The sequence below is a fragment of the Podarcis tiliguerta genome (genome assembly GCF_965153285.1).
Source record: "Podarcis tiliguerta genome assembly, chromosome: 6".
Taxonomy (NCBI): domain Eukaryota; kingdom Metazoa; phylum Chordata; class Lepidosauria; order Squamata; family Lacertidae; genus Podarcis; species Podarcis tiliguerta.
Genome location: NC_139539.1, coordinates 22795767 through 22820514, shown reverse-complemented (window position 1 = coordinate 22820514; position 24748 = coordinate 22795767). Strand labels below are relative to the sequence as shown.

The 24748-nt window shown below is 45.6% G+C and overlaps 2 protein-coding genes across 3 annotated transcripts in view; one reads left to right on the top strand and one right to left on the bottom strand.

The window, feature by feature from the left end:
- RBPJL (recombination signal binding protein for immunoglobulin kappa J region like) overlaps positions 1-24748 on the bottom strand; it is a 39895-nt gene that overhangs the window by 1367 nt on the left and 13780 nt on the right. The window contains exons 2-11 of the mRNA XM_083446971.1: positions 24312-24429; positions 17392-17517; positions 14861-14931; positions 12540-12649; positions 7132-7306; positions 4727-4864; positions 3730-3833; positions 3038-3178; positions 1803-1958; positions 268-371 (exon numbers count right to left, since the gene is read on the bottom strand). Coding sequence (XP_083303097.1) covers positions 268-371; positions 1803-1958; positions 3038-3178; positions 3730-3833; positions 4727-4864; positions 7132-7306; positions 12540-12649; positions 14861-14931; positions 17392-17517; positions 24312-24429 — 1243 coding nt within the window. The remainder of the gene's footprint in view (positions 1-267; positions 372-1802; positions 1959-3037; positions 3179-3729; positions 3834-4726; positions 4865-7131; positions 7307-12539; positions 12650-14860; positions 14932-17391; positions 17518-24311; positions 24430-24748) is intronic.
- The window catches only part of MATN4 (matrilin 4), a 37683-nt gene continuing 37212 nt past the window's right edge, over positions 24278-24748 (top strand). Inside the window, exon 1 of one of the 2 annotated variants that reach the window (XM_083446910.1) lies at positions 24278-24397. The gene's annotated coding sequence lies outside the window, so the exon portion shown is untranslated. The remainder of the gene's footprint in view (positions 24398-24748) is intronic. The other variant, XM_083446909.1, reaches the window with a different exon arrangement.

The window sequence follows — 24748 nt, the reverse complement described above, 5'->3', positions numbered from 1 at the left end:
CCTCTCCTTGCATGCCCCATTCTCCCCAGATTGGCTTGGGTGGCGGTCAGGAAAATCCCTGGAACAGCACACAGGGAGAGGAGAAATGCTTGCACTGATGGAGCGATCTGCTTAGCGCTATGTTGAATTCCTCCCTGTGAGTTTACAGCAAGTATACACTTGTTGAATATAACGTGTGAACGCCCCACTTGTCTGGAACATGCCCAAAGAATAGCGGCTGCAAAACGGCCCAGCTTGTCTGCACAACAGATTGTCTCTCTGCTTTACCTGTACATGGTCTCGGCTTCCACATCGCCAAACCAAACCTTCAGCTTTGCATGCAAGTACTCGCCCTGTACTTCTAGCATCGCCACGTCCCCTCCACCTGCCAGCTGTGAGAAGCAGACCCAGTCGCAGGGAGAAAAGGTTACACACATCTCATCATGAAGTTAGAGCACAGCCTCGCCTCCCTCTTCCCCTTCCACCTTCTGACATTAAAGCAAGCACGGGAGATTCCAGACTGGCTGCTTAATCGAGCATTCCTGCTGATATATTTGGACAAAATTGTGTGGCGGCTATGCAATGTCGCCTGTTCCTTGAGCGTTCATCCTGATAAGGTGGTGTGGAGGTTACATGACATCACTAGCTTGTTATCTCACATTTGCAACGTAAATTCCTGGGGCATTTCTTATCTGACATAGGGCCTATAAAACAGCGGTCTTCATATTAAGAGGACTGAAAATAGGCAACAGCCTTCCATCCAACATTTGTTAATCTGAGTGACGTAGAGACTGCAGAAGAGCAGGTGGTGTCAATATACACTGGTACCTTGGTAGTCAAACGGAATCCGTTCCAGAAGTCCGTTTGGCTTCCAAAAACGTTTGACAACCAAGGCGCAGCTTCCAATTGGCTGCAGGAGCTTTCTGCACCCAATCGGAAGCCACAGAAGCTGTGCCAGACATTCGGGTTCCAAAGAACATTCGCAAACCAGAACACTCACTCCCAGGTTTGTGGCATTCAGGAGCCAAAACGTTCAAGTCACAAGGCGTTCGGGATCTAAGGTACAACTGTGGTTCATTTATAAACCACAAGTTTACTGTTTTCAACTCGTCTTCCCTTCTCAAAGAGGCTCCCATATTGCATACCCAAGTTTACACCCTTGTAAAAAGGTAAAGGTAAAGGTACCCCTGACCATTAGGTCCAGTCGTGGACGACTCTGGGGTTGTGCGCTCATCTAACTCCATAGGCCGAGGGAGCCGGCGTTTGTCTGCAGACAGCTTCTGGGTCATGTGACCAGTATGACTAAGCTGCTTCTGGCGAACCAGAGCAGCACTTGGAAACGCCGTTTACCTTCCCGCCGGAGTGGTACCTATTTATCTTCTTGCACTTTGACGTGCTTTCAAACTGCTAGGTGGGCAGGAGCTGGGACCGAGCAACGGGAGCTCACCCCGTCGTGGGAATTCGAACTGCCGACTTTCCGATCGGCAAGCCCTAGGCTCTGTGGTTTAGACCACAGTGCCACCCGCGTCCCTTGCAGTCTACATTAAGTCAGCCAGAAGAATTGCTATCTTCCAATTTCAGTCAGAATGACAAACCAGATGAGAAGCCGCTGGCACCCATCAGCATGCACTGAAAGAGTGAAAGAAGTGCACCTTCTGAGTATCCTGAGCATGGGAAGATAGGTGTGTGATTTAATCTCCTCCAAGTAATCACGAGTAGCATCCCAGGAAATGGGGATAATTCCGTATTTCATTAAAGCAGGTTAGCCAAAGTTTCTGCCAGATTTTTCTCTCTTCTTCACAAAGCAAAAGAACTCGACTCACCTCCAGGGCTGTGATGAGAGGGACCGGGCTCACAGGATCCTGAATGCCAGTGAGGCAGTCACTGAATGTGTATTCTGCGGTTTCTGTCCCAATGATGGTCCAGCAAGAGCTGTCGTTCAGTAGCTCCCGGTTCACTTCCTTCGGACATGGTGATGCCTGTTTGAACCATCAACAACCTCACTGGGTACTGAGAAAAGAGGAGTTGAACTAAGTCCTAGTTCATGCTACCTGAACAGTGTGGTTGTGGTCAACTTTCTACTTGGAATTGTTAAGGATCGCATTGCCAGTTCCCACATCAGTGCTGGTGACCCCCCTCCAGGAGGCATTTCTGATGTGGGGGTTTTATGTTTGTGGCACTCCCAGGAGCTCATGGCACAGTCTATTTTTCAGTCTTTAAGGTGCCATGTTGGGTTTAGTGTATTAGATTAACAAGACTAGCCATCTGGAAACTGTTCCAATTTCAGATGCTGCTGAAGTGATCGTCGGGACAGGTGGGCAATCCTGGTCACCTGTCAGAGTGGCCCATAGAGAGTTGGCTGCTTCTGGATCCAGTTCTCCCAACCAGATCCAGTTCTGGTGTATACAATGCTAAGTGAAGTGGACCAATGGGCTGGCTCAATGAAAGGCAGGTTCCTACATTTGTACAAATGTTGCTGGACTCCAACTCCTATCAGCCCCAGCTAGAATCTCTAATGGTTAGGGGTTGAGGGAGTTGTTGTCCAACACTATATTTGTGGACAGAGAAATAGGGATTTCTCAAAAAAAAAAATCCAAGGGGAAGAGAAATTATCCAACAGTTTCTCAATCGGGGGGTCACTCACCATTAGCAACAGCAGTGACAAAGGTATTTTCTAAGCCTTTTCCCACCACCCTACTGCAAGTAGCAACACCACCAGCACTGGCAGCAGCCAGGCCACCATTTTGCATCTTCTGCAATGCCTGGGACTTGTCATTATTTGGGGCACCGGATGTAGGAATGGCAACCGCCACGAAAATGGTTGAGAATGTTCACAGAAAATTCTGCAAAATTCTGTCTTCTTTTTCTCAGGGGCTTTGAAAATTCCAAAAGTTTCTCCCCCTTCTTGCTACTAAAAAAAGGGAATTTTGAAATGATTTCAGCTCTGCTCTAGCCCTGTGGCATAGATTCCAAATTAAATAATACAGCAATATTTTGATACAGCTGGGGTGGAGGCTATCTCACTTGACCACCCAGTTCTGCCCGCCATCCCTGCTACCTGGAACTGGACCACTTTCTCTGTGGAGAGGCTGAGGTACATCCGGTCAGTGCCATGAAGCTGGAACGCACATTTATGCAGCTGGGAGACAGGTTCGTTCACATCCAACAGCACTGATTGCTTAGCAACTTTCCGAATGATCTGGGGAGATGAATATACGCCTGGATTAACAGGAGCTCGGGGGACGGGGGACGGGACCCTTCATGTTTTTTATTCTGGTATTGTCCTTAGGATACTGCTGTATTGAATTATCAGGATGGGACTAGTAGGTTATCTCCAGGTGTTGTTGTACGGTTCTCAGTTCAAAAGACGCATAAAATGTGCATAAAAATTGTACACAACACATATTTTGTAGAATATGACATTAAACGTAATATGGATTTTCATGAAGGGTGTTTTTGTTTTTTTAATTGCAGATTGAATGCTGAAGCTGGATGGAATGTATTTAGGACATGGACTACATAGGATGTGAAATGGACATGATGGGCCGAAAATATACTAATTGGTGGAATGTGGCAACCATGCCAAATTCCTGGGGAGGGAGAGGAGCTAGAAGAGGAGGCAACCATCGCAAAATCTGGGTGAGGCACAAGATGCACGGCATAGTGTATTGGATTTCAGATAATGCGAGAGAGAGAGAAAGTTAAGATGGATTCTTGGTTTTTGCCTTCCAGTTGACTGCCAGTCCTTACCAGAGGGGGCAGGGCCATGCCGGTGGCTGTGCAGATGAGGCGAATGGTGGAACCATAGTGAATGTATCCTTCTCGCAGGGGGAACTCACCCTGGGACTCACCCGCTCGATATAAACAAGGATGGGAGAAAAGAAAAGAAGAAAAAGTGAGAAAAAGGTGGAAAGCTAAATGCAAAGGGCAAGAAGGGGGGACTGAACAGGAGTGCCTTATTTGACAAAATGTTTTAAGACGGGGTGGGGAACCTCAGGCTTGGGGGCTGAGTGCCGCCCTCCAGACCTTTTTGTCTGGCCTCCAGGCTATGCCCCCTCCCCAGGCCACACCCCTTCTTCCAAGGCTCCACCCCTCACTGGCCCTGCCCCATGGCCTCCTTGAATACTATTGCCTGGCTGCAAAGCATCCTTGAGCTGCGATAATGCCTTTTGTTTGCCTAGATGGAGGGGTGTGGGAGTGTGTAAACCTCTGGCACTTGTGTCCCTGGAATGTAGCCTATTGTACAATGGTAAGAGTTCCACCTGTTTCTTCTCCCTCTTTTGTTTATGGTCCCGCCCACATTTGGCCTGTGGCCCTCAGAATGCTGCCTTTGAGGCATGTGGCCCTTGAGCTGAAACACATTCCCTATCCCTGTTTTAAGGCAATCCCATTGACATGGACTCACTTGCAGTACCCAGACAGCAATCACAAAACAGTGTCTCCTCCCAAACCATATTTTATCCTTTCACAAAACTGTCATCCCTTGGTCATCTTAACTCTTATGCAGCAGTCCACCCTGGCCCCAAACATATTTATAACTTCAACAGGGACGTTACAACGGATGCTAATTTTCCTAGTTTGATTAATTGCCAAGCCTTAATTAGCCGTTTTTATTTTGGGCTAGGTTGCACCCACTCCTGGGCACAGTGCCACCAAATGTTGCAATGCCACTGGCTGGGAGGTCAGAACCACCAACGTCCCCACATTATTAGTGATTAAAAATGAGCATGTCGTTAGCAAGCCTCACCCAGATGAAGTGTAAAGGCTGCCCACTGCCTGGCACTTGCTGTGAAGGCGCCACCCTCAAACGAAAGATACCGGGTGCTAACAGTCTGGGAGCGCAGGCGGTTGAAGAGGGAGACCTTAGACCCGGACGGAATGCACACTGTGGGGTGGCAGGGGGACAGGAAGGAGAGCATCGGGGAAGAGATTGATGTAAATGGCTAAGTCCAGGTTCAATGCTGCAGCCCTGTACATCCTTACATATGAATAGGCCCATGAACACAGTGAGATTCGTGCAAGGAATAAACATATGCAGGATTCAGGGAAGCTGTTGCTGAAGACTCCACTTCTGCAACCCCAGATATTTTGTCCTACAGTAGCATTTTCCTCCTTTGCTCTGTCAGGGGATGGACTGAGAAGGAATGGTGGGAGCCCCCCCCCCCTTCTCCTGAACCTTCCCAAGGGCAGGAGGACAGCATTGATTTAGAACAGTGGTTTGCAGAGGGGCATAGTCCTGAGGGGGAAAGCTTGGAGATACTGGGTGAGGAACAGCTAGAAGAGGAAACACCAGGAGAGAGACAGCTTGCAGATTCAGTGTCTTTGGACAGCATTCCTGACCCCCCTTTGCCTAGGACTAGATGGCCTTTGAGGGTGATAGAACAGAGATCGCAACGGCAACAAGCTCAGATTACCCGACGTAGGAGTGACATAGATTAATGGGGATGGAGGGGGTGAGATATGCATTCCTTTGTCTCTCGCTGTGATTATTAAAGAAACTAACTGGTAAGAACACTCCTTTCGTTTGATCTGATTAATTACTGCCACTGGGGGAGGGATCCGATTCCTGAAGCTGACACGTTCTTGCTTTAACATAGGAAGCTGCCTAATACCAGGTCAGAATATTTGTCCATCTTTTCTTCAGGGGTGGGAACCTCAGGCTTGATGGCTGATGGTGGCCTCTCCAGGCCTCTCCATCTGACTCTTGGAACTCTCCCCAGGCCACACCTCTCAACAGCCCTGCTTCACACCTTCCTTGAGAGTTTTTGCCTGGCTGGAATGTGTCCCTGAGCTCTAATAATGCCACTTGCTTTTCTGGATGGCATAGGTAAAGGTAAAGGTACCCCTGCCCGTACGGGCCAGTCGTGTCCGACTCTAGGTTTGTGCGCCCATCTCACTTAAGAGGCCGGGGGCCAGCGCTGTCCGGAGACACTTCCGGGTCACGTGGCCACCGTGACGAAGCTGCTCTGGCGAGCCAGCACCAGCGCAGCACACGGAAACGCCGTTTACCTTCCCGCTATAAAGCGGTACCTATTTATCTACTTGCACTTAGGGGTGCTTTCGAACTGCTAGGTGGGCAGAAGCTGGGACCGAAAGACAGGAGCTCACCCCGCCGCGGGGATTCGAACCGCCGACCATGCGATCGGCAAGCCCTAGGTGCTGAGGTTTTACCCACAGCGCCACCCACGTCCTGGATGCATACCTGCCAACATTTCTCTGCTGAAAACAGGAACGCCCTATTCTGCTGCTGCTGCTGTTGTTGTTGTTGATGATGTTTTACTATTTATCCCCCCCCCCCCATCTGACTGGGTTGCCTCAGTCACTCTGGGTGGCCTCTAACATATGTAATAAAACATTAAACATTAAAAAATGCTTCCCTATACAGTGGTACCTCGGGTTAAGAACTTTGCTTCAGGATGAGAACAGAAATTGCGGGGCGGCAGCACAGCGGCAGTGGGAGGCCCCATTAGCTAAAGTGGTGCTTCAGGTTAAGAACAGTTTCAGGTTAAGAACGGACCTCCAGAACAAATTAAGTTCTTAACCCGAGGTACCACTGTACAGGTTTGCCTTCAGAAGGCATGGGGGTCAGATAACTCCACATCCTCCGACATTTCTTTGATGAAAATAGGGACACCCTAAGGAAAAGCTGGACATTCTGGGTTCAAATCAGAAACCGGACAGCTTCTGTAAATTCGGGACTGTCCCTGGAAAATAGGGACACTTGGAGGGTCTGGGATGGAGGATACAGAGTAAGTGTGGAAGCTAGCCTACTAAACAAAGGAACATGATACATTGGTTGCTCTGCTCACTTTTGTCTTTGGCCTTCCTACCCAGCACATGGCCCTCAGAAGACTGCCCAGAAGAAGACGTGGCCCTTGAGCTGAAAAAGTTTCCCCACCTCTGGACTACTCTTACTTATTGGTAGCAGCCATCTAGGATCTCAGATTCAGGGTCTGAACCAGCTTCTCCCCTCTGCTCCTTTTAAGCATGTGCTCTACCTCCACGCTATGCCTCCTTCCTAGCCTGTTGCGTTACCTTCTCCAACTACAACCAGTCTACCATCCTATCTTGCGGCTTCCTGGCAAGGTGGCTGCCTCCAAAGACACAAGGAAGGCTCCTTCCGCTGGCACCCAGGAGCCCATGTCCACTTACAGTCTGTATTCTTCAGGGATTGCTTCTTCTGGGAGGGCTTGGAGATCACCTTGATCAGCTTGCTGTGGAACGTGCCGATCTCCAGCCCGTTGCTGAAGAAGAGATTGACGACCAGCCGGAAGTGCTTCCTCTTGTCTGAGTCTGAAATGTACAGAGCTTTGGCACAGCTGAACACCTGCATCAAAGAGGGGGATTGTTATGGCTACAATCCTGTACACCAGTGGTTCTCAAAGGGTGGAAGAGGCTTGTTTATACTTATATTTTGGAAACGATGCATGTTCTTGTGTAGGTGCATTGCTTTATACTTTCTGGACATCCCATGATCAAATTAGAAATCAGTTCTGTTCTATGTTATAAATCAAGCAGTGCTAGCAGTTGCTTCTTTTTGTTTTCTAATGCATTTCTTATCAATAAAAAACCCCACTTTTTTTATCCTGAAAGTAGGGCCCAGAGGAAAGAAAGCTTGAGGACCACACTTACCTTGGTGTAAAGTCCATTGTACTCAAAACTTACAGGTAGGCACAAACATGATCGAACTGTTAGCGTCTTCAAAGTGCAGTACAGGACAGCAGTACTTTAACAGCAACTGTGTAAATTGGATTACAAACCATCTTGCTTTGATAGAGCGACTAGGTTATACAACCCCCGGAAAAAAGCAGCAATATTTTAACAAGATGAAAGGAAGGGATGGTGGGGGAAAGGAACCTTCCAAGCAAGAAATACAAAGAAACGCAAGGCATCGTTTTTGTCTCCAGGACCAATGAGCAGGAAAACAAACTGGCCTTCTCAGGGAATCGCATCAGCGTGAACTATCACTAGCTCGGCTTGTCACCAGCAAGAATGAAATGTGGGACGAAGCAACTCCCAGCAGAACTCATAATGGTCACCATTCACAGCCCTTTGAGGTTCATTTAAAGGGGAATGTGATTAGAGATGTTATTACAGGTGGGATGAAAAACTTGGGGATGGGGAAGGCTTTATTTACTTTGGGGTTAGGGAAATCCAAATGGAAAATTAATGTTCACGTGCAATTGGCTGTGCAGAGCACAAGGAATCTCCTAGGTTTACAGTTCCCAGTCATCTTGGCGCTCCCTCTCCCTCTCCCTCTCTTCTGATAGGCTTTGCTTTCACAATGAGTTAAGCATTGCAGAGACAAAGGTCCCTTCTGTAGCCTTCTTGGCCCTTCTCCTGGTCCCAGCATTCTTCCAAGGCTGGAGATAATGCCACAGACATTTTGGGTCTATAAAAAGGTGCCAAGCTATCGCTCCCGCTCTTGATCTTTTGGGACCATTTAGGGGTTTCTTTCACCGCTTATCTGCCAACGAAAGAAGGTACTTTCGCTTGGCAGCGAGCAATATCTATGTTCACCAGCAGAAACCTACAGCTTTGCAAGCTGCGTAATCCCTGGCAGATCACCAACCACGGAAAACCAGCTGTGGAAGGACAAAGGCAGTGATGAAGGCAGATGGGTTTCTTTGAAGCCCTGGAGAGTCTGGCTTTCTTTCTGGAGGCCGCATGCAAGAGGATAGTGATGTGAAGGAGTAAGCAAAACTGACTTTTAGGGAGGAAGAAACTGTGAATGCTGCAGAAGGCGGCAGAGGAGAATCCATACATTTGATCAAGTCCTCTGGAAAATGGTCAACATTTGAGCATTTTTATGTGGATACCTGTAGCTATCCTTCGGGAGGCGGTGGACTCTTCTTCATTTGAGGTTTATTAAGCAGAATTTGGATGGCCATCTGAAATTAATGCTTTAGCTGAGATTCCTGAATTGCAGAGGGTTAGACTAGATGACCCCTGGGGTCCCTTTGAACTCCACAATTTTATTATTCTACCTGCATGATGCATGAATTGGTGAACTCACAGTTGTCTCATTCACACTTATTTTAAGGTGCGCGCCTAAAGCATCTTCAGTGTACAGCAAAACGGTGTGAAGGGAGCTGTGTGCAAAAATGTAAGGTGCCAGGCATTGAAGTATACATGTTAAACTTTTGAAAATTCAATAAAAAAATTTTTAACAACAACAAAAAGTAAGGCCCTTTCTCTGTTGGCTCATGTGATTGATCGACTGAACTAAGCTGTTGGCATCTGCCGTGGTTTGCGTGGGAAGTGAATTGCCATCTCTTCCGCCTAGTGGGAGGCTCCTGTCCTAGGGCCCTGACATTTTGTAGGCTAGTCTCTATGTCATCTGACATGTATGCCCTTGCAGCACATGCCAGCCTGTAGCATGATGCTAGACTAGACTTCATCCAAGGGCAGTGTGCCTGTCCGGGGGAAGGCTTCCTGCAAGTTTCCATTACAGGAACGCAAAAGACATTTGAGCAAACCAAAGGCCTTTTAGTCTCTCAAGCAATAGTCCCCTGAGGGATCATTCTCCTATCAAGACTTTACGATCCAAGATGGGTGTTGGCTCTTCCTGCTCAAGGCACTAGCTGATCTCCCTAGAGACTTAATTCCCCTACACCAAGCCCAGTATTTCATTCGCCTCTTGGCTGAGGCCATGTTTAAGATGTCACGATGCTTGTTTATCCAATGGCAAAGGAGTGGTAATGGGAAATCACTTGGTGTTCCAATAACATCACACGTTTATTTTTAGGAATGGACCCCATATCCTTTTAATCTGGTGGCTATATTTTGGTGGCTTGGCTCCAAAGTGGCTCCACAGCTCATATAGAATCAGAACTGGGAAGGATGGTAAATGCGAGCACTGTGTCGAAATTTCACAACATTCGGATTTCATATTGGATTGTGGCACTGCTTTTTCTTCCTAGCAATGGTACGCAGTACCCCCACCTTTTTTGGGTGGTGGGGGATGAAGCAGGAGGACTCTTGGACTCTATTGGAGCATTGTGTCTTCTTCCCTAAGCTAGGCAAACACTTCCAGGGCTTGGGAGAAGGAGGAGTGAGCCTGTGTCCCGGCAGTCTGTAGGACTGTATAACCCTGTGTGGCATGCATCGTCTGTTCTGTAACGCCAATGATGGATTCTCTCCCAATGCAAACAGCAGCTTCAGAGGAGGGATTTTTATCAAAACCACAGAAGGGGATTTTCAGTTTTAAAAAGAAACAAAGCTTACTCCTGTCAAACTGGCAAAAATGTACAGAACAAGTGCTAATAAGTGCTGGAAGTGTAAAGAGAAAGAAGGTATGTTTTACCACATGTGGTGGAATTGTAAAATAATTAAAAGTTATTGGGAAATGACATATGATGAACCGAAGAAGATGTTTAAAATAACCTTTGTTAAAAAACCAGAAGCTTTTATGTTGGGTGTAATAGGACAGGAACTACAAAAAGAAGGAAGAAGCTGTTTTTGTATTCTACAACGGCGGCTTGGATTCTACTAGCCCAAAAATGGAAGGACGACAACATACCAATGAAAGAAGAATGGCAAGTCAAGCTTATGGAATATGCAGAAATGGCAAAACTGACAGAAAGAACCAGAGACACAATGATAAAGAAGAATTTAAAAAAGACTGGGAACCTTTTATGTTGTATTTACAGAAATACTGTAAAGATATGGCCTCACTAGCAGGGTTTGATTAAACACAAGTAAGAAAATAAGAAAAAAGGTTAAGTAAGGATAACATGGAATGAAATTGACTATAAGATGTAATCATGAAGGAAAATTTGATATAAAACTGATAAGAAAATAAGAGTATTAAGGCATAAGATTATAAAAATAAGGTAATAAATAAGCAGAAGTAGTAAATATTTAAAGAACCAGAAGGGGAAGTTGAGGGAACTCATGGGGGTGGAGGTGGTTCTTTTTCTTTTATATGACAAGTGTTATATTGTGTTGTTTGATTGAATATAAAACTGTAAAAATCCAATAAAATCTTTTCAAATACCCAAAAAATACCAATAAAGTTTGCTTGTTCAATGAGACTGCCAACAACCTGGCAGCATTAGGGAAGGGAAAAGAAGGTATTCAAGGGTATTATATTAGAGACCAGTGACTTTTGATGTCCCCTTTCCTTTCCATACCAGCTTGTCATTAGAACTTACAACTAAAAACTTGAACTGGAGTTTGCCTTTTTCCTCCTCCCTTCCTGTTCATTTTCCTTTTGTGCCTTGCCTCTTAAAATTGTAAGCATCAGGGCAGGGAGTTGGGTGTTTTCTTAAAAAATAATAATCTGATCTGGGAGCCTTATCTGGCTGAGGAGTAGAATTTATAAAACACAAACAAACAAACAACAAATAAATGGATCCTAACTGCCATTGCATGGCAGATGGAAAGACCCAACTTCTAACTCACTGGCAGTCCCAGTGAGGATCACATTGGCTGGGTTGTATGATGTGTGGTATACCTTATCTGATTCTGATCCCTGCTTATCTATACCTTTCATGCACATCGGCCATCATGATGACATAGTGCCAAGTTGCACAAGTTATGGACCTTGCCTTTATCCCTGTGCACAGTGGAACCCTGTGAATGGCTGTACACATAACACCACCTGCTGGTTTTGGATGACTGTACCTGAGTCCTTGGCTCAAACAATCCCCTTTGAGCTCTGTTTTCTTGCAAAATGTCACTGCTTATGAGGCTTCGACTTGTTTGAACTCTCACTACAACTCCAGCCATGCTCCACATCTTTTTCCTCAGCATGTCTCAAGGCTGGCACTGATCAGTTGATAAGGCACAATTTCTAATATGTAATTGCCCTTGCGAGACGTATAAGATTTCACTCTAAACTATAGTATTTAAAATACTGTAAAATACTGTAAAAGCAAACAGAGAAAAAGAATGGCAAAGAGGGCACAATCTAATGCATACCTACTCAGAAGTAAGCTCAGAGTTTTATTCTCAGGTAACTGTATAGGACGGCAGGCTTAAAGCCAAATAGATTTAAGCAAGTGTTTCTTGTGGGTTAAATTCAGTATAAACTGAAGTCTCCCATTGAAAACAATGAATTTGACTGGGCCATGCCTCAAATCACTGCAAAAATCAGGAAACAGCATCCCCACTCTGCAAAAAAAGCAGCAGCAGTTTTAAAAAAGAATGAGCATAAATATGTTCAGTGCAAGGCACAAATTGTTATGTTTTGAGATCCATCATCATCATTATTTTTTTTAAGCGTGAGCTGGGTTTATTAACAATACATATCATATCTGCCCTGAACAGATCCACCTTAGGAATATAGGGAGCTGCCATTGGTCTGTCTAGTTCAGATGGTCCATCTAGCTCAGATGTGGTCCATCTAGCTCAGATCTAGCTGAGATGAGATGTAGAGCAGATGTAGATCAGATGTGGTCCATCTAGCTCAGGTGTGTTTACAGTGACCTCAAGGGGCTCTCCAGGGTTTCAGACAAGGCTCTCTCCCAGCCCTACCTACAGATGTTGGAGATTGACCTGAGGCCTTCTGTGTGCAATGCAGATGTTCTACCACTGAGCCTTAATTTGCTGCTTACCTTTGAATCTAGCTGCTCCTCAAAGTTTAGCTTCTGGGTCTCCACGTGGCTGCTGCTTGTGCCATCGAGTCCTATATAGCCACATACTTTGGAACTGAAGTCTGTTGGATCTTTGGCAGGAGAAGGAAAGGAAGTGAAGCAGAGATCTCATGATGACCTCTAGGAAGCAGCAACATACGCAGAGTACCTCACTAGCGACACCTGATATGCAAAATGAACCCTGTCCACATGCTTGTTGATATTCTCAAAGAATTCTTTGTGGTCAGTTTTTATCTCCATCTAAAAAGAGGGTGTTGAAAAGAAATAATAGGAGCTCCTATGTTCCAGCATAGCAGGGCTTGTTCACACTGGAGTTTACTGTGTGCTTGCAGCTGTTTGTGTTCCCATTTAATTTGCACAGTGTCCAAGAAATTAACCTCAAAGAGCAGTAATCTCATTGCTTTCCCCCTTGTAAATTCGGGTTCGCCTGATATGGGAAAAATATGACAAATTGGGTTCCAAACTGCCCACGTGGGGTCACAGATGCCCCCCCCCCCCGTGCTTTTGAGTGGGTGCCTCAATTGTCACTTTCTGCTCCTCCTCCTTCTATGCTTTCATTTCTCGTCTGGTTGTGCACTAGCCTATTTCCAGTATGCTCCTGGGCATAAAAAAGGTAAAGGTACCCCTGCCCGTACGGGTCAGTCTTGCCAGACTCTAGGGTTGTGCGCTCATCTCACTCTATAGGCCGGGAGCCAGCGCTGTCTGAAGACACTTCCGGGTCACGTGGCCAGCGTGACAAGCTGCATCTGGTGAGCCAGCGCAGCACACAGAACACCGTTTACCTTCCCGCTATAAAGCGGTACCTATTTATCTACTTGCACCCGGGGGTGCTTTTGAACTGCTAGGTTGGCAGGCGCTGGGACTGAACGATGGGAGCGCACCCCGCCGCGGGGATTCGAACCGCCAACCATGCGGTCGGCAAGTCCTAGGCGCTGAGGCTTTTACCCACAGCGCCACCCGCGTCCCTTGCTCCTGGGAATAGGGATCTATATATTTCTTTTGATCCCTCTGATTTGCACAAAGCCAGAAAACTGCACAAGCACATTTACAATTGCTTGACTGGGTGCCTTTGCACACTTCTTGCCCGGGGATTTTTCTTAAAATTACCCCCCCCCCAAAGTTGCACGTACAGCTATTTGTGTGCATGCCCTGTTCACACTTAACTGACATAGCCAAATCAAGAATTAGAAAGCATTATAATTCTATTATTCGACTGCAAGAGAGATAGCCTGCAGGCAAGAACAGGGAAGATTGAAGTTGCTTCACATATACAAATTCCAAATACCTGCAGGTGTGGACTGCTCTGGTCTAATTTGAAGGAAGGGAAAGTGGATTAACAGGTAAATAATGTTCAAATGCAGACCCCGATCTCCCCTTTCAAAGCAATGCCGGTTTTTGTGTTATCACCTTCCTCTGCCCCTTGATGTGTCAGCAAATCCTGAGGCTGTAAAACTCTCCCTGTGGTCTGGACACATTTCCTGCAGTTGGCAGCCCAGCCTGAAGCCCAACTGCTCCATATTTTGTGGTGTTTTTACAGGCTGATAGTCGGGTGGTGGTGGGCTTCTCTGTAGCCACTGCAGTCAATAATCTGTCAAGTCTACTAGGAAGCAGAGGCCAAGGTAAACTTTGACCTAAGTAGACACATGTCCTGTTGATTCCCCTCGGTGTCCTATGGCAAAGAATGATCAAAAGGAGCAGGGACACCCTTAGGCTAAGAAAGGAGGTATCAACAGGGACTCTGCATAGCTCCAGATGAAAAGCATAGTTGCATGGCGTGAGAACATAGTGCTGGCTCAGTTGAGAATGGGTGGCATTGAGCATATAGTGCTTTTCAACATTCAAAGCGCCCCATGTGCATTATCTAGCTGCAATCTTTGCAAGAGCCCTGTGACTTGAGTAAATAATATTACACACACACACCCTATTGCAGATGGAAGCAACTGGGGCTGAGCTTGCCTAAGACACGTAGTGAGTTCAGAGCAGAGGTGAGATCTAAACTGGGCACCTACTGATTCTAAAGTAGGCACTTATTCATTCATTGGGGGGGGGGGAGGAGCTACATCAACAAAAAAGAGAACAACAATTTGCCCATGATGGTGACTTTTATGTATACAGTAGATGCAAACTTAGAAATAATTACTATAATTTAAATAGAAATACAGTGGTATTTGGGGTTGGGCAGCCCAACTGCCCATCAAGGGACTCTGTCCCCCAAGTCCATTATCGCTCAGAGAAGAATTAATGGCAACAGCGGAGAAGACTTCAGATGACATATGCCATACCTTTCATGTCTTCCTTCTTCAACTTCCAGCCTGGTCCAGTCAGGTAAACGCAAGGCGGGGGGCAGAAAAACCTGAGAAGAAAAGAAAAAGTAAATGATTAAGCTAAGAACACTTCACTGACAAGAGGTGTGGTTTCCCCCTCCCCCCCTGGAGAATTGTGATACAAACTACATTGCCATTATTTTATAAATAGATACAACGAAGGCTTGCACAAGGCAACATGCAGGAAAAAAAGGCAAGTGTGGAAATGCTGTTTTTTTTTTTAAGCAACAAAATGGGGCAGGGGTGGGACAAAAAAAAAAGCAAACAAAGAGGGCCATATATTAATTCCTTTCCTAAATACATCCACAAGGTTAGAAAATATGAAGGGGCTGTTTAAGCAGGTAAAATCGTTAGCAGGATTGGAATATCACTTGTAGGTGAATTCTGGACACAATGGAGATGTAAAAGATCTGGATCATCTTAAAAGATGCAGGAGGAAATGATCAATAATAGGACCCACAAAGGGAGGATAGAAGTCCAGGAGATTCCTTGGAATCTTGTTTTTATGATTTATGTTTGATATATCTCTAAGATGCTAATTTGAAAGACCAAATCAATAAACTAAATAAAATAAAATATGAAGGGGCACCTATAAATATAACTTTTCAGAAATCTTTTTTTCTTATTAATTTATATAAGATTTAATACCAAGATAGCATTGCTATGTATATTGTACAAGGATTTGTGTACAATATGCACACAGAATTCCTATTACAACCTTCTGGATAACCAAATGATCACCAATATTAAAGAGCGGTGGAATGGGAAAAGGACTAAGCTGTCATGGTTCAATCTGGGACACACATGTTCCGATTCCTGATGAGCCATAACATTCGTAGGATAGCCTTGGACAGGTCATTACTTTGTATATGGAATTGTTTTTAATTGTTTCCAACATACGGAATTGTTCTCATTGTTCATGTTTTAACCAAATTACTTTCCATAGTGCTGAACAGGCACAGGGGTCTCTTGTTATGATCTGGGCTCCAGACATCAACATGGAGTAGCCACATCTATCAGAGGCACAGCAAGCTCAACATGACCTCCTACTGTGGAAGATGGTGGTGATTATATAGAGGGGAAAGCTCTCGTTTCTTCGCTTCTCCTTGAGCAGAGGGAGGACTTGTCCCTGTGACTGTCTCAGCCTGGAATGTGGAAGTTTCACAGGCTGGGAACAGAGTTTACATTCACAGCGAGATCCTTAGACCAACACAAATAAATTGAGGTCCAAAGGTTTGGAAACGTGTTTTCCTGTGTTTTATTTGGGTTTCCGCTGTCTTTAAACTCACGTGAATGGCTAGGATTCATGCTGCATTGGTAGTGCGTAAAAATGTTGGTAATAAAACACACCAGAATGGGTGGTTTTATACTCCGATGCCATAATAGTATTTTTTGAGGATGTTCATTACAGGACGGGGTCCCATCTGACTCATTTAGACTTCAGCCTAACAAGTTTAGGGCCAGTTCTTTTGAAGGATAGCTGTGTTTCAGTTCATGTATTGTTACTAGAGGTACAAATTAGGGAGTTTTGCATTAAAATTCAAAACAAAGTAATAATAGCAATAATTTATAATAATGATGGTTTATTTCTTGTATCCCACCTATCTGACTGGGTTACCCTAGCTACTCTGGGTGGTTTTCAACAAAATATAAAGGAACAAAACAAAACATCAAACATTAAAGGGTTCCTGAAACAGGGCTGCCTTCAGATGTGTATGAAAGGTCATATAAAACAATAATTTATCCTCCATTGCTAGTGGAAACAATTCAGGTTTCAACAACACAGTGTAATAAGTGTTAAGCAAGAAGTGGGGGAATCTACTGCAAATGTTCTACACTGGCAACACGAGTGAATTCTGGCTCTATGCATTTCCTGGAAATGGTGATTCCACCAAAGAATCCTGTGAACTATAGTTTGTTATAGGTGATGGGAGTTGTAGCTCCATGAGGAGGTAAACTACCACTTTCAGGATTCTTTGGGCCGTGGTGGCCAAACTTGTCCCTCCAGCTGTTTTTGGACTACAACTCCCATCATCCCTAGCTAACAGGACCAGTAGTCAGGGATGATGGGAATTATAGTCCCAAAACAGCTGGAGGGCCGAGTTTGGTCACCGCTGCCTTATATGTTATAGTGTGGATGTGACCTAAGAAAGGGAATTGAATACCTTAGAAGCAGAGCTGGGTGTGCTTGAAAAACTACTGAAACACCATGAGACCCACAATTCATTTCACGCAGAGCCAGTGGCATAGCGTGGGGGGTGCAAGGGGGGCCGGCCACACCGGGCGCAACATCTGGGGGGTAGGGTTAGGGGGCGCAAATCCACGGGTTAGGGGGTGCAAATTACTTGCCTTGCCCCGGGTGCTGACAACCCACGCTACGCCACTGCGCAGAGCACATACGCACACACATGCCACTTGTTTAGTCTCTCTACTGTGGAAAGCCTCATTAAAATTCTGATTTTAACGGGAAGTTCAAGCTGATTTCCTACCTCTTTTCACTGCCATACGATTTCTGAGCAACTTTTGCATGGACTATCAGCACAGTCCGGTCAGATGGGAGCTGAAGGTACCTGCGCACTCCATTTCGGAGAGGGTCAGCTTGCTCTGGATTGGATCTACATTGGAGGCAGCAGAGTAGAACCACAGGTATAAGTAAAGGGAGCTCAGGTGTATCATTGAAAAGCCAGAACACATGATCAGCAGCCTCATGTATCACACTGATTACTGGATTCCTCCACTGGCCTGTGATATTGTGCCATTCAGCAACATACCTGTCTCTCTTTCTCTAGGTACACTTCCACAGTGTGAAATAACAAGGTGGTATAACACAATAATTTATTATAGTGTCCAACAGCCCAGGATAAATTATTTCTTTGATTCAGCCCTTAAATTCCAGACGTGGTTATATAAACCTCCTATTGCATGTTGAATAACATATCTTGGCAGAAATAGAAGAATAATAGCTGAAATGTACTCTATTAAATGAGAATCCCTTTAAGATGGCTCATCTACCAAGGATGTACTTTGGTAAGGAAACATAAATCCAACAGGAAAGAACACTGTTCTTTGCAACATCCAACAATGTTATTAAGCCACCCGAAGGCTTCAGCCAACTGGTTTGTTATCTCCTCTTATTGTTTTGCTCAGTCCCGTCTCCTCTGCCCTTTTCCCAGGTTCCAGGTTCCTTGTCTGTTTTTACTCCCTTACTCTGGACTTCCTTCTCCTTAACTGTCCTATCTCCTGTGACCTACTTTCAGTCCTCTAACTTCCTCACAAGCCACTTCTGTCCTTTGGGGCAGTGTGAGGCTTTATCCCAAGCAAAGCTGACAATGATGCTTGCCCGCACATAAACTGGACTGACAACATGCTGACAATTCTCTACTCCTTGAAGTTGAAACCTTTCGAATCCTGGGCAATCCATACCAGGAGATTTACTGCAAAAGCACAAGATACCTTCCAAGAAAATGCCACTTGTGCAAAACTGTTGCCTTTACCCAGGTATGGCATTTTAAAACTGACAGCCGTGGTGTGGTCTGGTGGGTATATTTGAGGGTAGCAGGTTATATAGAAGCTCAACATTGATCACATTTCTGCTGATATATATAGGAACTGGGATGCCTGGTGGTGGAAAAACTCTTCATGTTGCAGCTCGCTCTGGTACAGAGCTATAAGCACTGAAGTTTCTTTTGCCTGTATATTTTATGCATGTGTGTTCATTGATGGAAGGAGAGAAAAGAAAGCCTGCAACAAGACTGCAATCCTGTAGATGCTTACCTGGGAGAAAACCTTGCTGGACACAATGGGACTTGCTTCCAAGTACTCATAAGCATGCACTTTGATCTGATAGGGCTTAGGAGCCTAAACGGCCAACAGCTGGGTAATTATGCAAGGACACAGAAATTGACTGAACTCTTTTTGGTATGTTTTGCAAATTACCCAGCATCTCAGCTCCTGTAATGACAGCTTTGATCCTAGCTCTATCTCTTTGCTGCATTCCTAGAACTCTGTGGCACCTGAACAGAATTCAGAAACAGCCCATGCTTTATGAAAACAAAGCGTCTTAAAGTTGAGCGAATGAGAAGAGAAGACTCCCTGGAAAAGACCTTGATGTTGGGAAAGATGGAGGGCACAAGGAGAAGGGGACGACAGAGGACGAGATGGTTGGACAGTGTTCTTGAAGCTACCAGCATGAGTTTGACCAAACTGTGGGAGGCAGTGGAAGACAGGAGTGCCTGGCATGCTCCGGTCCATGGGGTCACGAAGAGTCGGACACGACTAAACAACAACAATTGTGGAATAGGTTTTGGTGTACAAGAGTGGCATAATGTGTTATTCTAAGATGACAGGTGTAGGTACACACACACACACACAGAGAGAGAGAGAGAGAGAGAGAGAGAGAGAGCTCTGTGTGTGTACATTGTAAACAGTAAGGTTAGAGGGAAATGAAATGTAAAAGCTACAAACTGACAATTACATCAAAGCTTAAATCAGGGATGGTGAAACTAGCCCTTCAGATGTTGTTAAACTCCAGTTCCCATCAGCTCCCGTCAGGAATGGTGGGAACTGTAGTCCACCTACATCTGGAGGGCCACAGGTTCCTTATCCCTGGCTTAAAGGTCTGTAAAATAACCACAGCGAAAGCAGTGTTGATTATATAAGACAGGGATAGGGAAGGCTGTATTAGTGGAAGAGCCATAGCTCATTGGTAGAGCATCTGCTTTGCATGCAGAAGGTCCCAGGTTCAATCCCCAGCATCTCCAGGTAGGGCTGGGAAAAATTCATGCTTGAAAGCTTTGAGAGTCACTGGAAGCTTATGCAAGCAATACTAGGCTAGATGGACCATGGGTCTGACTCAGTAGAAGGAAGCTTCCTATATTCCTTGTGCTTCTATCACACCACCTTTGCCTCACTGTAAAACTATTGTCTCTTTCTGCTTTGTGTCACCTTGTGAAATGCAGTTTGGAAGCCCAGTCACTTGGCATGCTCAGCCCAGTGGACCACATCTACCCTGTTCTTACACCACAACGGTCTATTGTTCTTAAAATTTTTGTTGGCTGAACTATTTCCATGTTCCATCTTCAGATTTCAAATCTACTGGAGACCACCCAACGTCCATCATCTGGTTTAAATTTACATTCGTCAAAGTCCATGAGCAATGGCTTTCTGGCACATGGTATATGTTTAGCATTACAGGGAATTATTCGTTCCTTCTGACATTGATTATAGTGAATCCATACAAGGCTTTGAGTATTGTGTCATATTATTACTTGGTCATGTCTGCACCAATGTGTTGCGTTGTTAGCTGGGATGGAGCTTTAATGTCTCTAAAGCACTTCTCTTCCAGTGCTTGAGCTCCCATCCAGGATTCAGATGGCTCTGCAAAGCAGTGCTAGGAAATATAATATTATGAGTTTGGAGGAGTAGGCTGCATGTAGAGACCCTTCTAACTCCCGGATCCAGCAAGTGTTAAAATGTAAGCCAGGTAGCTTCCTGATGAGGCGATTGTTTTTGAGCCATGAATATTGCATGTCACAGAATCTTGGCCAGTGGCTACATGGGGTTCAGAACCATTTGGCCCTTTTCACGAATCTATAATTCACATGATGTTATGCAATATTTATCTATACATCTATTGACCAATCTGGTGACCTATTTATTAATTCATAATGTAACTTAATGTGGAACTGCCACTTTTGATCAAAATGCCCAGCTCCACCATTTTTCTTCCCTTTGGTCTCATGTGAATGGTATGCCAACTGATAATTAACACACAAGTGGGGATTTCTGCAGCTGCAAGCCATTATCACTATCAGTATTAAAGGGTATTCGCAAACGGCTAATTTTAACTATAGAACTGTAGAGATGGAAAATATCTCAAAAGGTTCTCTAGTCTAACCCTCTGCAACTGTAGGGAAGCTGCTGCTATAAGATCCCTGATAGCTGGCCATCCAGTCTCTGCTTAAAAACAGCTAACGAAAGAGAATCTGCCACTTCCCAAGGCAGTCCATGTTTACTTCAAATCCCTTATCTTGTAAGTTGAACCTATTGGTCCAGGGCCTGCCCCCTAGAGCACCAGAGAACAACTTTCTCCATCATCTACGTGCCAGTCCTTCAAATATTTGAAAGCGGCTATTGTATCACCTCTTTATCATCTCATCTATCTTTGTTGCTCTCCTTTGAACCTCTTCGTTTGTTGATATCCTTCCTATACTTCAGGGCCCAGAACTGTACATAATACCTCCAGGTGAGGCCTGGTTGTACCAAGAATCAGGTTGTACCAAGACCAAGAGACAACTTCTTTAGAGCAGATACTCTTCTTATCTCCTGGTAGTTTATTTGACATCTGAAAGTATCATCCTTGCCAGTTTCTACTAACTTGGCTAAGCTCTGGGTCCCCCCCTCCCCAGTCCAGCTCTGCACCAAACAGAAAGAATGTTTCCAAACACATACCAACAGTGGAATAAAGGAGAAAAACAAAACCCCTTCCCGGCTATTGATGACTGCGGATAAAAAGCCTCAGAACGTGTGAATAATTTTTCAATTATGTAAAGTCAGAATTTGATGGACATGTTTCATGATTGATATTTCTACCTGAACACAGCTGTCCTTACCACCCTCTTCTGGACAGGCAGCAACATGAAGCGCTCAAGGCAAATTAAATGGAGGCATGATTGCTGTCCTGCCAAGGAAATTCCATGCAATTAAACACATCACTAACATAAAAAGCAATGAAATGCTATTAATGTCCAGTTCATGTGCTGGCCAGTGAAGCACTCTCAGGATAGTACGAGTCTAATCTGTGCCAAGATTCTTGTTTACATTTGTAGGAGTCACATGTACCTCAGCAGGTCTGATTTCCTTCACACGTCTACACTCGATTACTCCTGTTTACCCCAATTTAAGTGATGAAGCTTAAAGCCACCCAGAGCCAAATGTGGGTCATACATTCTTTGCACAGAAGGTGTACTAGAAGGCCCTAAATCTTTAAAAGGCCAATACAGATTGGATAGCTTAATGCCTGATAACATCATATGCAGGCACCCCCAATCTTTAATAGGACCTGCAATGTTGACAACACCCATTGACTCTTTCCAACATCAGCCAAGACTTGATCAAATAACTCTTTAGCCTCTTGTCCTATTTTAAATGCTGAGCTGCGTTAATGGGGCTGTTTTACGGTAGATTTAATAATGGGTGTTTATATTTTAATGTTTGGATGGGATCATTTTATTGTGTATGGTGTAATTGTTCTTAAAACATTTTTAAAATTGGTTTCAGATAAATATGAAAACAAGAACCATTCAACACTTATCCAGTAGCACATCTAATGCTGTTTGTTCTGTCCATTGACTTTAGACTTTAGGCTTACACATTCAACGTTCAAACACATTAATGCCATCTATCCATGCAGAAGACTGAGCAGTTGGTTATAACAAGATCTTGATTCTGGTCAATAATATAGTTAAAGAGAAGGGTCCACGTTTCTTGAAAGGTATCTCTTTATGCTTTGTCTTTAATTGCTCTCCTGTGTCTGGTGAGATGCTGAGACATTGTTGTATCTCAGATATTATTTTCCCATATATTCAGGAGTATTTCAGGGTGCAATATTAATTATTCTGTATTTTAACAATGCTGTGCAACTGTAAACCGCTTAGAAACCATATTGGTATGAAGTGGAAAATAAATCCACACATAACAACAACAATAAGGATATTAACAACAGAGACTATGGTGGTGTGAGGGTCGAATTTAGGGGCAGGCAGTCCAGGTGTTTGTCATGCTGTGTTATGTCTGTGTTGCAGGAAGAGTCCCTACTGTTGCTTTTTAAAAAAATTTGTGGGGAAATGTAGAATGTCAGTGCCCTTTCAACAAACTTCCTGTGTCAGAGTGATGGCGATGAGATCCATGTATGCACATTTAAGATATTCTATGACAGGGATAGGTCCCATGTTCAAACTATCCATCAGATTTGCAAAAATAGGGTGTGTGGGATGAAACAAGTATCTGCTTTAAGCCTTTCCCAACCTGGTGCCCTCTACTTCTGTCAGCACATCTCAATGGTGAGGGATGATGGAAGCTAGAAATCTGGAGGACATGTGGTTGGGCACAGCAGAAACCAGAGATAACCAACACTGCATCCTCTGGTTGTTATTAGATGCCAGCTCCCATCAGCCGCAGACAGCTGAACTACTGGCCAATGGGAATGGGAGTTGTAGTCCACCTTATCTAGAGGGCCCCAGGCTGACAGCCCCAGGCAGAGAACTTGTGTGAATACAGTGGTACCTCAGGTTACATATGCTTCAGGTTACAGACTCTGCTAATCCAGAAATATTACCTTAGGTTAAGAACTTTGCTTCAGGATGAGAACAGAAATCATGCTCTGGCGGCACAGCGGCAGCAGGAGGCCCCATAACTAAAGTGGTGCTTCAGGTTAAGAACAGTTTCAGGTTAAGAATGGACCTCCGGAACGAATTAACTACTTAACCCGAGGTACCACCATACATGCATTTCCCTTTACATGCCATACTTTTAAATGTGTTTCTGAGAGGGGTTGGGGGTTACTGTTTTATTTTCTTACTTTTCTTATGTATTGTGTGTTTTTATCTTGTGTTTTTATGCTGGGCACCAATGAAGCGCGGCATGCAAATTTTTAATAAATAATTATAATTTCCCGTTCCTTTGAAAGATCTTCAAATATCTAAAGGGCTGTCATCACGTGGAAGATGGAGCATGCTCGTTTTCCCCTGCTCTGGAGGGTAAGACTCAAACCACTGGCTTTAAGCTACAGGGAAGGAGATTTCAATTAAACACCAGGAAGAACTTTCTAACAGTTAAGAGCCAACCAACCAACTCCCTGGGAAGGTGGTAGACTCTCCTTCCTCGGAGGTTTCGAAGCAGAGGTTGGATGGCCATCTGCCAGGCATGCTTTAGCTGAGATTCCTCCGTCGCAGGGGGTTGGACTAGATGATCCCTGAAGGTCCCTTCCAGCTCTACGATTCTATGAACTGCCAGCCTGACTGGACCGGTCTCTTCCTTGGAGACTCGAGCTCCTGTCTCTCCCGCCTTCCTTGACCTTGCGAGACAGCCTCGGGGACACACGCCCACCCCCACCCCGAAGATCTTCGTGGGAGAGGGCGGGAAGGAGACGGCGCCACCCTGCGCGTTGCCAGGCGGCGGGGGCGTGGGTGGGGCCGGCCCCGCGGAGCCCCGCCACTCGCCATGGGGCTGCAGCCCCACTCTCTGCAGCCTCCAGGGGGAGGGCTCGGCCCCCAGCCGCTCCCCACGCCGCCCCGGTTAAATGCGGCGCCCGCCGCTCTGCCTCCTCTCAGTCCCGAGCCAGCGGTCAGAGCGCAACCGGCACTGCGAAGCAGCGGCCTCCCTTCTCTGCGCCCCGCCCCGCCGCCTTTACCTGCCCCAGGACCAGGGAGGCGTCGTCCGGCTGCCGCTCTCCTCGGCGTCGCGTGGCTGCCCCTCTTCGCCTTCCAGACGGCCGAGGTGAGTGAGGGGCTCCGGGGAGAGCCGGGCACCTGAGGGCGAGAGAGCGCGGGGCTGAGGGAGCGCGTGACACCAGGATTCATGACTTTCCCCCCTCCCCACGGGCAAGGGGGCAGGCTGGGTACTCTGCGGATAACGGGGCGCAGGGGGGACGGCGGTGAGGAGGCGAGCCCCCTCAATCCTGAAAGTTTTTTCTTCCTCATCCCCCGAGAAACTGTTTTCCCGCCACTCCCCTGGCAAAAGGCAAAGCCAAGATGAGCATCTCCTCTGCTTGTTGCATATAGCAGTAAGTAAAATGTAAAGGACCCCTGGACGGTTAAGTCCAGTCAAAGGCGACTATGGGGTGCTGCC